At 51.8% G+C, this 15,423-nt stretch overlaps 1 protein-coding gene across 1 annotated transcript; it reads right to left on the minus strand.

The window, feature by feature from the left end:
* Window positions 1-5,946: 5,946 nt before the first annotated feature.
* Window positions 5,947-7,677, minus strand: FZD5 (frizzled class receptor 5; the record flags this gene model as incomplete). The annotated part of the gene is made up of 1 exon (XM_084209229.1): window positions 5,947-7,677. One exon carries the CDS (start codon window positions 7,675-7,677, stop codon window positions 5,947-5,949), a length of 1,731 nt encoding a protein of 576 aa, XP_084065355.1.
* Between the last annotated feature and the right edge of the window lie 7,746 nt (window positions 7,678-15,423).

The following is a 15,423-nucleotide window of genomic DNA, read 5'->3' on the forward strand; positions in this document are numbered from 1 at the left end:
AGGTGAAGGGTGTGTTCTGTACAGCTGTTGGATTCCACTGTCCCTCAAAAAAGGAGGGGAAAAAAAAAGAGAAACGCCAGTGGTGTGTGTGAAGGCCTCTCCATTGCCCACAGCAGCCTATCACCGTCATTTGGTCCCCATGGGCTGGCAATGTCTGGGAGCAGGCAGCAGACTCCTGGGAAGGGTGCAGCCCTGCATGGCTGCCCAGATCTTCCCACATGGTCTTTGGATTTAGACTTGACTCGGGCTGCTCAAATAAAAGCACTCACTGACAGTTTCTTTGCACTTCAATGGGCTTTAATGCATGGGCCGGGCTCTCTGGAGGCGATTTGGTGGTTTTTAAGTCCTCCCTTGAGGAGCACTAAATTGGAAGCTACAAGTGACCAGCTCCTGGATTGACTTGTGACCTAATTGCTAACGAGCTTTGCTTCCCTCAGCACGGCCAGGTGCCTTCAGCTGTGTGGGATCAGTCTGGTGCACTCTGCTGTGGGGCTGCTCCAAAAGCAGCCACTCACTGGGAGCTGCTCAACAGAGACTGGGGCCACTCATTTCCCTTTTTTCCCTTCTCCCTCCAAGAGATGGAGACTCTTCCTGCTGATCTGGATGGCAGGTGAATGACATCTTAAGCTGATGGCTGCTTCTGCAATACATCCTGCAGTTGACAGCTGCTATTAACCGAATTTTGCTTTGAATATGACCTGGCTTTAGTTTTACTGTAGCCCAAAGCACATTATCAATGGGATTTTGATCTGTTCAGCAGATACTAAGCAGGCTTGAACTCCAGCTCAGCTTCTTAAGAGGAAAAAATAGCAATTCTGTATACCATTCTGGTACCCCCTAAAAGAGTTATATTCTGGAAAACAAAACTCTAGTGCATTTCTTAGCTAAATAATAAAAAGTAAACCATACAGCTCCCTTTTGAAGTGCTGGGCAGTAATAGTGTTTCAGAAGGAATTGCATAGAGGTGGTTCTGCTGGACAATGAACTGTGAAGGGGAAATACCCTCCAATTTGCACTACTCTGTATGCTGCCAACACTTTTCTCAAAGAGGCAAAAGAAAAACTACAGTCATGGTCAGAATATTGAAATTAGAGAGACTGTTACCAATCTCTGCTCCCAGGGAAGAGCAACTGGCTGTGGGATCAATGTACCTTGTTTTTCTTAATCCAATAGCTGAATAATATTTAATCTATGTTGAGGTGACCTCTGTCTGCTTTCAGTTCCAGGGTAGCACTCCCCATCTGGCAGTAAATGCTGTTTGCAGAGACAAGAGCTGTGTTATGGCCCAGCAAGAGTGATGTGAGCACCAGCCAGACTAGGAGGAGCAGCGTGTGTTAGCAGGGGCAGGAGGCCATGGAGGTGTTTGTGGGCTACAACCCTAACCCTTCCCTTTGTGTACAGGGACCGTGTGTTTTGTTTCCAAGGGGATTTTATGAGAACTACTTCAGTGTGGGTTTGGCAGTTAAGAGGACAGGCACTTGAGGATGGAATAAATGTCAAGACCACTGCTCCTGGATAAGAGTATGGGTGTCAAGCATACCCTGAGCAAGCAGAATTGGACAGAAGAGCCATTGAGGCAAGAGCTTGCACAGGAGGTTGGCAGGAGTGCTCAGGCAGGGTGAGCTGCTCTGTTCACAGCTCAGCCCTGGGCAGGCTGCAGCCCCCATCCTGTCCTGGGATTTCCCACAGCACCATAGTGCAGGACTGTGACACAGAACTGGTATTCCATATCATTACCTGGGAAAACTATCCTTGCACCAAACAAGCTGTTTGCCAGCATAGAGTGAATTACAGAGTGCTGCCAAAGTGACTGTAGTGCCCTTACTAACACCCACCCCCCAATGGACTGGCAAAAGAGCACTTAAATGGCAGAGCATGGGCCTGTCTGTCTTAGCATGAGGAAAGTCTCAGGCTGCCTTCACAGCCAAGGCATTTTCTAGGTGAAATAACCACTTTGGATTCTGATCAATATTAAAACCTATTTGAAGAGCCACATGGTCCCCATGCCATCAGACCCTGTCATTCCCCACACCACCCAGCCTGAACTTGTGCTGCATTTGCACCGTTCAGCCCCAGGGAAGTCGGTGACTGCCTCGAAGCAAAAAGTTGACCAAGTGGAACCTGGAGAGCACCGGAGCAGAAGCATTAGGCCAGCTGTGAGGGATCACGTGTGTGCTCAGGGGACACAGTCCTGCAGGTGATTCACACACTGCCTGCAGGAGAGGCCCTTCCCTTGCTCGGAATCAGTGGCTTGAGGTAGGCGGTGGATGGCAGTGCTGCCAAACTCCTGTTTACCGAGGAGCTGAGGACACAACAGCTTCCTGGCAGGCAAGAATGACAACAAGGCTGCCAGCAAGGTGCTGGAGTTACTTCTGGGAGCAGGCAGTGAGTGTCCACAGCTCCTTGAGAAGAACCTGATGCTGAAATGGTTCACGTCCCCTCCACACCCCAAAACTGCTGCCCTTCAAGCGATAGGATCAGCCCCAATTGTGTGTTTTGCCTGTACTTGAGCATGGGGGGCAGATCCCTGCAGAATCAGGTGAGTCAGGCTGTGGGACTGTCAGGTTTATCACTGGGTGCTGGAATGCTGCTTCCAGGTAAGAGATCCTATCTGGTGGGACCTGGTGTGTGCCTACACACCTAACTAGATAGCAGAGTCCTGCACCATTAGTCATCACAGAGCCAGCCTTAACCCCTTGCTGTCCCTCCCCCAAGTGCTCCTCGCAGATGGAAATACAGGTGGCCGACGTGCAGCATCCTGCTTGGCTAGGAGCTGTCATCTGCTTGGCCTTAGGAGTACCAAAGGACACCTCCTCAGGGCCTGATCTCAGCACAGGGCAAGGGACAGTACTGTGCAAACTGCAGAACGCCAATAAAAGTTGATAGTTAACCCTCTCTTAGCAGCGAGGCGTGACCTTGGCCCGTCAGGGAAGTCGCTGTCAGCGCGGTCACGGGCACAGGCAGCACGGCCACCCCCGAGCACAGAACCCGGCTCAGGGCAGAGCCTGGCACTGAGGGCACGGATGTGTGGCATCCTCTGTGCCAGGGGCAGCGCTGCGTGGGGTTTGGGCACATGGAACGTGCTATTCCTGTGCCACGCAAGTGCAGTTAGTTGCCTCACCAGTTCCCCACGATCCCCAGCGATAAGAGCCCGGCTCGGCCCTCCAGCACACGCCTCCCCCGACAGGTAAGCTTTTAATAAACACTCTAACAGAAGCAGAAGTAAAGAAAACGACACACACTACTTTTTATCCTCATAAATAACTAATCTTAATACTTCTCTTTGAATAAAATTTCTTCAGCTTTTCACATAATATAGTACAGTTATTTAAGCAACATTGAACAGTATCGGTAATGGAAGAGGCAAAACCCAACATGTAAATTGGCTACAGCAGACAGGGCACACGGCAATGGCTCCTTCCCCCCTCCTGCCACTTGTTGCTGAGAAGCCAGGCTCAAACACGAGTTGATTGTATTACCCTACCATTACATCAAAGCTGAAAATGCTCTCGCATTTTTCAATAGGCAACGGTTTGTAGCTAATCTTGGACTTCTTTACACAGTCGGTTGCACTTTAGAAAAAACAAAAACAGCAAAATACCACCTTTGACATGGTTTTGTTCATTGTATTGCATGATGTGTGTTTAGCTGTATCTACAAAAGGCACTAGAGAGAGAGAGGAGTCCAACAAGGTGTGGACTGGAGGAGGTTGGAATCATTTAATGCCCTGGATTACAGCACGAGACTACCCACGGTGTCTCTGTGCCTGACCTGCCTCACTGCTGAGAACACACCTGTCCCTAATCTGTATCAAAGGTCACTACATAAGGCTTCTTTACGTACAAATTAGGCTATAATACAACTATTTACAGTGTGTAACACAACATGGTGCAATTCTGTCCACAATAAAGCACTCCAACATGCGGGAGGGGGTGAGCCCTATTGCAAGAATGCAGATGGGTGCAGCTGAACAGTCCCTGGTGAGCCCTCCATCCTTGCACCTCAGTCTCCTCTATCCAGGACTCCCCAGAGACACTCATTCAGTACCTTTATCCGGTGATGGGCCACTTGAGAGTTCCCTCACTTCCCAGGTTTTGGTTTTAAAATGAGGTGGAAACGTTTTTGCCTGAAGTGGTCCAAAGGTGTTAAGAACAACCTCAGATCCTTGAAGTCCTGCAGGAGCAAAGCCAGCAGTTGTTCTCCAGTGCTTGAACAGCTGGGTCACAGTGCCACGCTTGAAGGAGGGCAAAAAGCACTCCTGTAATGGCTGGGTAGTTTCATACATCACTGCTTAGGGCAGGCGGAAAAAAAAAATTAAAACCCAGGTGCTTTCACAAGTGGCCAGAGGCAGCCAGCCTCGTCCCACGCCACAGCTGGAGCCCCTTGCCCTGGCTGCATTTAGTGACTTTGACAACAGGCCCCCCCACCATTATTCTACTTACTGAAACCCAGCTGTCACCACTGCTTAACGCCAGGCAGTGCTGCTCTGTCAGTGCTCAGCTGCTGTCTGATCCAGGGAAGTGAAAAAGACTTGGGAAGTTGGAGGAAAAGAGGTATGAGTGCTCAGCTAAGTTTTCCTAAATTAACTGCTCCCTCTCAAACCTGGTACTCTCTCTAGCAGAGGCAGAGCTTTGAGAAAAGCAGCAACACGTATTGAAGCCGACTGACTGGAAAACCCAGCTGCTGCTCTGGAGAGACAGCCTGCCACCTGGCTGGGACACCCCCGTGCAGTCACCGCTCACGGCAGGGGTGCAACCACCCTTTTAGGGTTGGTTGTGCCACGCTCAGCTGCTGTGCCACATGCCACAGCTGGCGGGCAGGACACAGGGTCTGCCTCCCTCGCCCCAGGTAACCCACACGGGACAAGGGGGACCGAGGCACTCGCCCCGCTGCAGAGGCACGAGCGGCACCGCCCCTTCCCAGGGCAGCTCGGGAGAGCCCGGCTGTCGGTGCCAGAGCCAGCGGTGCCAGGGCTCCCTGCAAGCCCCGAGCTGGGCTGGCAGCCTCACACCTGAGGGCCCCTTGTGCAGCCCCCGGGCTGAGTGGCTCCATGGGCAGTGCAGCTGGCTGCCCATCGCAGAGCAGGGAGCCGGTGCCACCCAGCTGAGCCCACCGAGCCAGCTCCTGCCCGGTCTGAGCCCCTAACCGAAGGGAGCCACAAGTGCTTGCCCAGGGCAGAAGGGACTGCAGGGGATCACCTGGTTCCTGCCTGCCCTACAGACAGCTGGGACCCTGTCCCTGTGCCAGATCCTCTCCACGGCCCCTTCCTCCTGCACTGCCACCACCCATGAAGCCCCCCACCTGCACAGCTCCTCCCCTCCTGCTCCGTGTGCTGCTGCCTGAGCATGGCCAGCAGCTGCTTCACACCAGGGCCCCCAGGCTTCTCCTCCTCAATATGTGGTGTGTCTGGGGGCACTGAGGGCAGCCTCCTGCTCTGCCCAGGGCACCCAGGGAAGCAGCACCCCCTGCCAGCTCTCCCTGACCCACTCTCTGGGCTTTAGTGAGGGGCTCAGTGGCAGTGCCACCTGGGGTTGGGAGCCACCATCTGCCCTGTCTGTTACAGCTCTGCCTTTCACCCTGGCACCAGCAAGACCTGCCCAGAGACTCGTTGTGGGACACAAATCAGTGCTTGAAGGCCTACTGCCACCTGACTGGCCCACAGGCAGCAGCATCCCAGGACCCCAGCCAGGATGCAGGACCCCAAATGGGGCATACATGGCAGTGCCAGGCTCCAGACCACCCCGTCCTTCTGCCCCCACATAATTGGCAGCACCTCCTCCTGCCCTGCCTGGGGCTGCAGCTGCTCTGTGCCCGTGGTCCCAGGCAGCACCACCACGGTGGGGCTGAAGATGCCAGGCGTGGCCCAGCTGTCACCCCCTCTTCTGTGGCCCAGGGTCTTCGCAACCCTCTCCTCCTTGTGGCTGGGGTCACCGAGGCTCCCTCTGGTCACACATGGGACAGTGGGACCTGCTTGTGGTAGGAGGCCATGCTGGGCAGTACCGTCCTGCCCACCAGCGCCGGGCTGGCCTCACCGTACACAGAGGCGCCCGCAGGCTTCCTGGCCCGGCAGCAGCGGGTGCTGAAGCGCCTCCAGGACTCGAGCGTCTTGCCAGACCAGATCCAAACGCCGGAGGTGATCCCCACCACAAGGCACATGAAGTACTTGAGCATGAAGACAGCATAGTCAGGCTTGGGGCGGTGAGGGTCCCCCGGGCAGGAGCAGTTCTGTGCCTGCTCCCAGGCCTCCCGGTTGTGCTGCTCGTAGATGTAGCAGGCGATGACGATGGTGGCGGGCACGGTGTACAGCACGGTGAAGATGCCGATGCGGATCATCAGCTTCTCCAGCTTGTCAGTTTTGGTGCCGCCCTGCTTGATCACGCTGCGGATGCGAAAGAGCGAGATGAAGCCAGCCAGCAGGAAGAGGCTGCCGGTGAAGAGATAAACCACTAGTGGTGCCAGCACAAAGCCCCGCAGATTCTCCAGACTCTGGTTGCCCACATAGCAAACCCCAGCCACTGGGTCACCATCAACAGAGCTCAGTGCCAGTACAGCAATGGATTTGGCACTAGGGATGAGCCAGGCAGCCAGGTGGAAGTACTGCGAGTAGCTGGCAATGGCCTCATTGCCCCACTTCATGCCAGCAGCCAAGAACCAGGTGAGGGACAGGATGACCCACCAGATGGAGCTGGCCATGCCAAAGAAGTAGAGGAGAAGGAAAACCACGGTGCAGAGAGCAGGGCCTGTGGTCTCGTAATGGATATGGTGGTGCTCCGGGTTGCAAGCCACATTGGCATGCCCTGCCACCAGCCGCACGATGTAGCCCAGGGAGACGAAGAGGTAGCAGGCAGAGAGGAAGATGATGGGGCGCTCAGGGTACTTGAAGCGCTCCATGTCAATGAGGAAGGTGGCCACTGTGGTCGAGGTGGAAAGGAAGCAGAGGATGGACCAGAGGCCAATCCAAAAGGTAGCGAAGGTCTTCTCATCCTGGGTAAAGTAGGGCTGGTAGCAGGGGATGGCACAGTTGAGTACCTTCCCAGTCCTGATGCGGTTGTACAGCGGATGGGACTCCTTGGAGATGGGGATCAGGGGCGCTTTGCACTTGCAAGTCTGACCACAGTCCAGCCCTGAGAGGCGCTGCCCATCGAGTGGCGTCAGGTTTTTAGCCATGTCCTTGGCAGGGCGCGTGGGCTTCCCGAAGAAAGGAGGCAGGGTGGTGGCTTCCGTGTGGTTGTATCCCATGCAAAGCACCTCGGAGTCCCCCAGCACCGGCAGGTTGTCACAGCTCATCCTCTCGGGCCAGGCAAAGCCGTACTGCTGCATGATGGGCGAACAGCCGGCCTTGGCCCGCTCGCAGACGGAGCGGCAGGGGGGCAGCGGCTTCGTGTAGTCGGACAGGCAGATGGGGGTGTACATGCTGCAGAGGAAGAAGCGCAGGTCCGGGGAGCACTGGATCTCCACCAGCGGCCAGAACTGGTGCACCTCCAGCCCAGCCTCATCCTGCGTGTCGTGGTTGAACTGGTTGGGCATGTAGGTGAGGTTGTAGCCGATGCCCTTGCACATCGGAACCGTGATCTCCTGGCACACCAGCGCCTTGGAGGCGGCGCGCCCCGCCGCCGGCAGCCCCAGCAGCAGCGGCAGCCCCAGCAGCAGCGGCACCGGCAGCCCCCGGCCGCCCATCGCCGCCGCGCGTCCTAACGCCGCCGCATGTCCCGGGCACCTGCCGCCTCCGCGCCGGGAGCGGGGCCCCGCCGGCTGCGAGAGCGGGATCCCGACCGCCGCCGCCGCCGCCACCTGCGCTCTGGGGCGGGCGGGCGCCCCCGCTCCGCGCCGCGCCCGCGCCCCGCCCCGCGCCCGCCCGCGGCCCCGCCCCCGCCGCTAGCCCCGCCCCGCCGGGGCTCCCCGCGGCCGCCCCCGCGCCGGGCACCGGGTCCCGCTGGGCGAAACGCCGCGCTGGCCCGGGCCCCGCTGCCGGAGGCGTCCCGCTGGGTCCCCGTGCGCCGGCGCTCGGAGTCCCGCGGCGGCCCGGGGGCAGACGGCGAAGTGAGAAGATGACGGTGCTGCCAAAACACGGACTGCTCCGCATCTGTGCATCGCCTTCCCCTCTTGCCCGCCGGGCCCCTCCCGAGACCCGGCACCCTCCGCCCCCCCAGCGCTGCGAAGGCCCGGCCCGGCTTCCCCGGCTGGGCGCGAAGAGCCAAGCGCCTGGAGGAGGTGGGCAGGCGGTGCCCGCGGCGCTGCTGCCGCTTCTCCCCTTCCTCCTCGGGCCCTTCAGCTCCTCTTCGCGGGAAGGGGCCGGGGCCTCGCCCGCCGGAACGGGACTGGGACGAACGGGGAAACCCTGGGTAGGGGAAGGGAACACGTGGAAGGGGTCCTGACCGGCTCTGCCTTGCTCCGGCCATGGCACATCAGCCAGGGTACAAGGGGCACTGTAGCATCTACCGGCGCTGCCCGCGCCCAAGCTGCCCGGCGGGGCAGCGCTCTGACTCCCGGAACGCTGAGCCTCGGCGGGAAGGGAAGCCGCCCCTGCCCGAGTGCAGACAGCTGTGCTACCACATTCCTGCCCCGGATTCCGGTCGCCATCCGCTCCGCCAGCCCTTTTCTTCCCGCGGGTGGCAGGCGCTGCAGCGCAGCGCGAACCAACGGCGAGACCGTGCCGGGGCAGAGGGCTCTGCCCAGCGCCCTGGGACCGCGGGCTCCTGCCAGAGCCACCGAGTCGGTCACGCTCAGTTGCCAGGAACTCAAATCCTCCAGTCCATGCATTCGTAAACACCGAAATTGCCAAACGGATTTTCAAGCGCTTCCCTGAAAGCCCTAAAGCCCAAGGCATTTTCAGGGCACACAGGGGAACAGACCTGCTTCAGAAGCCAGATTCGAGGGTCCAGACTGCAGCTGCTATGGCAGAGCCTTATTCTGCCCAAGGCAGAAGGCCTTGCACAGGAGCTATTCACTCCACCTCAGTGGATGTGTGTGGAAGGGCATTTTAGACCAGAATACTTGCATCCAGCCCTGGATCTACAGTCAAGATACACCCACAGCACATCACAGATAAAGACATGTTGCATTCAAGGTCTGGTGCTGGGGAACAGAAGCACCCAAAATACCCCTGACTGCACCCAGAGCCCACAAAGCAAATACTCAAACCATGACTTAGCTCCTGCCTTCCTCTCAGAAGTAAAAGCTGGCTTGCTTATTGCTCTGAAGCCAGTGGCTGATGTACTCACAGGTAGAGCGCTGACTCCTAATGAGCAAAGTCATCAGTCATTTAAAGGCGAGAGACCTCAGGACAACCTCTGAAATCCACATCCACCCAGACTAGGCATGCATATTACGTGGCACTGTCAACTTTGATGCGTAACTTTTTTTTTTTTTTAGGAAAAAAATAAACCTCACATCCCTATACCTCTTTGCTTTATGCTGTAAATTTTCCCTGTAATAGAGCTATACAGAAGAAAATTGTAAGTCACATGTTCCACTGGAAGACAGTGGCATATCCTTGTAGCAGGAGTCATAACTTTTAATTCTCCTCAACAATGAGTTTCTGTGAACTAGCAGCCCAGCAGAAAGCAATCACAGACAGTTTCATTATGGCTGTCAGTTGATTATCCAAATTATAGCTGAGAGAAGAGGGCAGCCTTTTTATTATCATCATTGCTGTACAATTAGAAAATGCTGATGAAGCTCCATAAGAGCAGAAATTGTCTTTTTTTGTTGGCATTTTTCATTTTTATAAGCATTCTCTTGGGCAACATCTTAGTTTGATTTGACACACAATGGGGAATGGGTACATAAGTGGGAAGGGGAAAGATAAGAAGGGGAAAATGGGGCAGCTCTTCATTTCAGTTATTCTATCAACTCTCTCGTAGCCTGGTTCAGGTTTTGCCACTCCTCCAGATGTATCTAATTCTTAGAGCCTGGCTGTAAATAATGCTGTATTTGCTACACTGGGGACACATAAAATCCAATTAAGAGCCAGGTAGACATCTGTTGGCTTGCTCTGTGCTTCTGTTTCCTTTTTGTTTTTTATGAATATGTAGCAGAACAACCAGAGCAGGATTAAATATGGGGTAAGTGCAAGTGCAGTTGATAGGGCTGTTACTCATCTCTCAGTAAAGGATGAGAGTGCAGTGCTTTATGTGCATCCAGCACATAAACAGAAGAAGTGTCTGCACAAAATTTACTGTGTCAAACCCTACAGACAAAAAAGGAAGTGTTTCCTGGCCCTAAGAAAATGCTTTTGTAGTTAAAAAATTCTTAAATTATTAAAAATCACTTTACCTTTTATCCATGTGCAAAGTGTCCATGAAGCTCCACCATGCTAGACAGGTCTGCTTGGGAGTACATCTAATCCCTGCTCCTGGCTCCAGCCCAGAGGATTCAGGCATGGACTGGCAATATGTGTCCTCACAGACATACCTTCCACCCACTGAGGAGTTTTCAGCTGGGATGAAGTGGTTCCTGGTAGAAGCAGAAAGTAAAAAGGTGATAAATATTTCTGTATTTGGTTCTTTCACTGCTGACTGTCAGCGTACACTGTTTACCTGGACAAATTGCTTTTGTGAAGGATACCGTGACTTTTAAAAGACTTTAGAAAAGGACAAAGTGAGTTTCCTTTGTAAAGACTGGCTATTGCCCTTGCCCTTGTTAGAGGACTCAGCAGACTTTTGCAAAGAGCTTTTCAGCCCAGGCTTTGGGCAGGGACAAAGCCAGAGAGCACTGATCTCACTCTTGGCTTTGCCGGCACCAAAGCAGGGCAGGAACCTCCTGCCCCTCTTGTCACAGGATCAGCACATCACCCCTTGGCCCTCGACCCTTCTTGCTTGAAGCAGCAAATCCTGGTTTTGTCTGCACTGCTGACAAGTCTCCAGCTCCCAGGAAGGCAGCAGTGGGGGCCCAGCGCAGGTGACTCCGGTCTCCCGGTGCTGGTGGGCAGCCTGCCAGTCACCCCAGCTGGAGGCTGTGCTGGCTCAGGCATTGCTCAAATTAGCAGTGACCCCTGATAACAAACTGCTTGAGTGAGGGGGTGCTGGGGACCTTAAGGTGGTTTGCAATAGCACAAGACGGTGCTTTCCTGCCTGTCGGGAGTGCAGGAACAGACATCACTTCTGGCATCGCGGCGCAGCCCCCAGGCAGCAGCGGCACAGCAGACCACTGTGTGCTGGTACAAAAGGATATCAGTGTTTGCCCCACACTGAGGACACGGCTACATGCTGCACCAAGGCAGGTGTGCTTCTGCTTCCACCCCTGGGAAGTGTTTGCCTTCCCATCTGAGAGCTGCAGCTCCAGGCTGCCTGTGCTGCAAACCCCAAGCACCAAGACTGACCTTGTGCAACAGCACCTGGAGCAGGGTGCTGCTAAATTAGACCGAGGCTCTTGCTGCACTGCAGGTCGGAAGGACCTGACAGGCAGGGAGACGAGGGACTCTTGGCCCTTTGCAAGCAGGCAGAGCAGAGTGAGAATCACTGCCAGCGTTTGCAGAGGGATCCTGGCACCCAAACCCTACTGAAGTGCAATAGCAGCGGGGTGAACACTTCTCATGTGCCCAGATGAATTAAAGGCTGTGGCCTGAGGACAGGAATTCAGATTTAAATCACTTGAATGCTTTTCACCATGCCTTGCTGAAATTCCCTTAAAAATCCTAGCTTACATCAATACAATTTGGTTTTATATACACCTGTGCAATTACACACCTTAGCATATTGCAGGAAAACAAAACCATGCCAAACTGTAGCCATATCCAAAGTTACAGGGAACTTGAAAACTTCTGAGTTAATTAATCCAAAACTTAATTTCTAACAGTGACACAGACTTTAGCAACACTCAACTAACACAAGTGCTGCAGTTGGAAAAATGCCACCAGAAGTTCAGGTAAGAAAGACCAAAATAAAATCAGGAAGAGTGGCTGCACATAAAACTAACCTTACCAAACTCATCACTTATTAATTAACTATACTTATACATATAAGTGCACATAAAACGTATGCAATAAGCTTTCTTTGGTCTCCCCAGGCACTGGGAACCTTCCCATGAGCCACAATTGGAATATTGAAGGGATGTTCCTGTCCTGAGGTGCCACTACCACAGCATGCAGAGGTAGGATCAGGGCCCTGGCCCAGAGCTGCAGGAGGGTTGGTGGTGATGAGGATGGGCCTCTGCCATGCCACAGCCATGGCTGGTCTTCAAATCTCCTTGCTGTGACTCACAACGCTGAGATAAAGAGGAAGCAGTGAAGTTCCTTACATCTAATTTTCTTGGGGGGGTATAGTGCAGCCTGAAACATCTGAAACTTTTCAGATATGTAGTTTTTGAAACACAGCACATTATGCTTTTTTTTTTTTCTTTTTCTCTCAAAAGAAAACAGTCCCCATAGTGAAGTTGACATGATAAATTAGTATGGCCCTGGCAAAGCCCTCACTCTTCATTTGGCAAATACTTATTTATGGACTTTCAATTTGTGGCTTATGTAACAACAGGGTGAGTGACTTTCAAAAAAAGCTCCACCATGTATTGACCTGATACAGGCTAATGGGTCCTTCAGAGCAATTAGGATTTATTGTGTTAGCGTCTATTGTGTATAGAAACCATTTTAAAAACATGTGTTATTTACCCAGAAAGCAGTAATGACTGTTTAAATACTGTGAGATTGTTTCTTAAACTCTTGCTGCTCTATACATTGCAAAGAAGTTACTCCAAATATTTTTCAGTTAAATACTTTGCTCCAGTGGGATTTCCAAGCTGGATTATTGTATGGCACATATATCTGTATGCCTATAGCTGTAAGTGAACTGAGCTCTCAGGAAAGCTGCAAAATGAGCAGCCTTGAAGCATGGAATCTGAGATTTTTTTCTCAACCAAGGGCCAGTGCTTACCACTCTAGTGGTCTGAGAAGCTCAGGCCTTTTCCTAATTTAGAGAGCAAAGCATTTCCCGTGAACCAAACAAGATTTGCCCTGTCTGATCTGAAAGTCCAGCAAAAGTGACCTTATGAGCCATGAAGCTGTGGTTTGCATCATAGCACATCTAACCCTCTACCATGCACACGAGGTGGGGCCATCACCACTTCCCTGTAACCTCCTGGGGCCAGCATGCAAGAACACAAGTGCTGGTCTCTGCAGACCAGTGCAGCTGTGAGAAGCCAAACCCCTGGCTAGGCCTCTCCGCAGGCTTGAAGGAGCCCAGCTTTGTAGCCCAGCAAAGATCAGCACTGGCTTAACCAACTCTGACTGCGACCACAGAGTAAAACAAACCCCCAGCTCATCCATGGGAGCCATCAAGTGCCTCTATGAAACAATAAAAATATAGACTAATTACTGCTTGACTCATCTTCAGACCAATGGTGTTTTAATCAGCACTATCTCAAAAATAGTTCTTTCCTTTTCTCCCTTTTTCCTGCCTCCTCCTTTGCTGTGTGAAGCCTTCAGGGTGAAACTGCTCAAAACAGTTCTTTGACAAAATGCTTTGCCTGCCCTGCTTCAGACCACAGCCTTTGGAGACTTGTTTCTATCTGCTTGTTTTACACCAAAATTGATATATTATCTGTTATAGATGCAGAGACAGAAGTACTAAGTAGTTTTTTTATTCCAGCAAAAAAAGGGACAGGTTTTTGTCTGAAAAATTTGTGGCAAGTATTTCAGAGTTAGGATGCAAGTTTGTAATGGCCAATCCTCTGGAGAACAGTCAGGCAGCCTAGACTGAAGCTGGCTATAACTTATGATTTCTGTTTTGTGGAAAATTCCAACATTAAAAAACAATGTAAAACAGACCAGTTTGTTCCAAACGGGGCAAGCTGCCCATACTTCTGAGCAATCCTGCAGCATCAGGAAAAGCTAGAAGGCTTCCTCTCAAAACATGGAGAATTCCTAGAAGCCCCCTGCCCAGGAAAGCCTTAGGAGCAAAGGATGGGGGAGGACCTGGAGTGGAGGACATGGAAATCCTGGAGAGAGGATCTTGCTGGCCAACTGGGCAGACTTCAGGCAGGAATCTGCCTGGTGAGCATTTGCCTCTTAGGTCCTGCCTGATTTTCAGAGAAAGTTGGTCAGAGAAAACAGATACGTTTCCAAGAAATTTTCTGGCTTTGCCGAACTGACACTTTACAAAGAAACTGCTCTCAGTATGAGCAGCTGCAATTATGGGTGGTCTCTCCTGGCCTTAAAATTCTATGAATTGGTGCAAAACATATGATAACAACTGTTGCTGTTAAAAGCAACTTCAGTCTGTGTTCAGAATAGTTCAAGTTCAGTCTGTCCTTTCCTGAAAATACAGAGTTTATTTAAAATAGATTTCAAACATGTAAGCCAGTTTGACTGCATTTCTTCACTAACAACTCAAGATGCTGTGATCAAGACCTTCCAGATGCAGTGATTCTGGACTCTCTTGAGGCAACCTTAAGGGATTGTTATTTCCAGAAACTGGACTCCTTTACAACATTCCATATTGCTCACTTAAGATAAGAAGCAATCAAAAATTATGCATTTGAAAGCTTTATCCAGTATGTGTACTTATGTACATCACCCTAGAAGGAGAACACTCACATTTTGTGTTTCTATGACCAGAAAGTATCAAAGCCAGAGACCTCCTGAAACAATGTCTTCTACCTGACCTTTTAGGCATTCTTGCTAAGATCAGGCACTTCAGATTTTCCCTATCTGCTTTTGACATCCTTGAAGTGCTTGACACAGAGCTAGAGAATATTGGAACTAAGATTTAGTGAGTCGTGTCATTCACACCACGTGAATGAAACTATGTTGAAATACAGATTTAAATCCCTGCATAATCAACATTTATTGGACACAATAAAAAGAGCCAGAAACAGATGAGAAGGCAATTAGCACTAGCTAGAACTATACACATTTTGATTACTTCCTTCTGCAAGTCATTCACGGCATAATATAATACACAGGTCAAAGCAATTTTGGAAAGGATGTTGCTAGCAACCTTCCATTCAGGTATTAGTCAGATGTGAAGGATTAACACATGCAAGTGACATTTACATGCTGTAGTGGAATGGAAACAGGGAGCAGAGTCTGCAGCAGGAGCCAGAATGGTCTTTTTCCAGCTCAAGGCTGAGTGGTTGATTTTCCAGCTCTCTGTGGCCATAAGGGCAGGGACTAATGTTAACAGAATTGAAGCAATCCAGGAAATTTGCTGGGCAAAAGAAAGAATCCATTCTCTAAATCCTGCACCTCACTGCCATGTACAGCAACACTGAGCATGCAATTATGGTATCCAGCTTGGGATATGACCTGGTGATGCAAGAAAGTGCTCCGAAATATTCCACAAGTGCTAGCAAAGAGTTGCCAAAAATATTGATGACAAGGTTGTGTAGTCCTCTTACAAGGCTTTTTTTTTTACTGAACTGATACAATCAAACTGATTTTGTAAAAACAACAAGCTGGCACAAAAGGAAGCACAATTGCTGCAAAAATGG

This window comes from Fringilla coelebs, assembly GCF_963513975.1.
Source record: "Fringilla coelebs genome assembly, chromosome: 7".
NCBI classification, from domain to species: domain Eukaryota; kingdom Metazoa; phylum Chordata; class Aves; order Passeriformes; family Fringillidae; genus Fringilla; species Fringilla coelebs.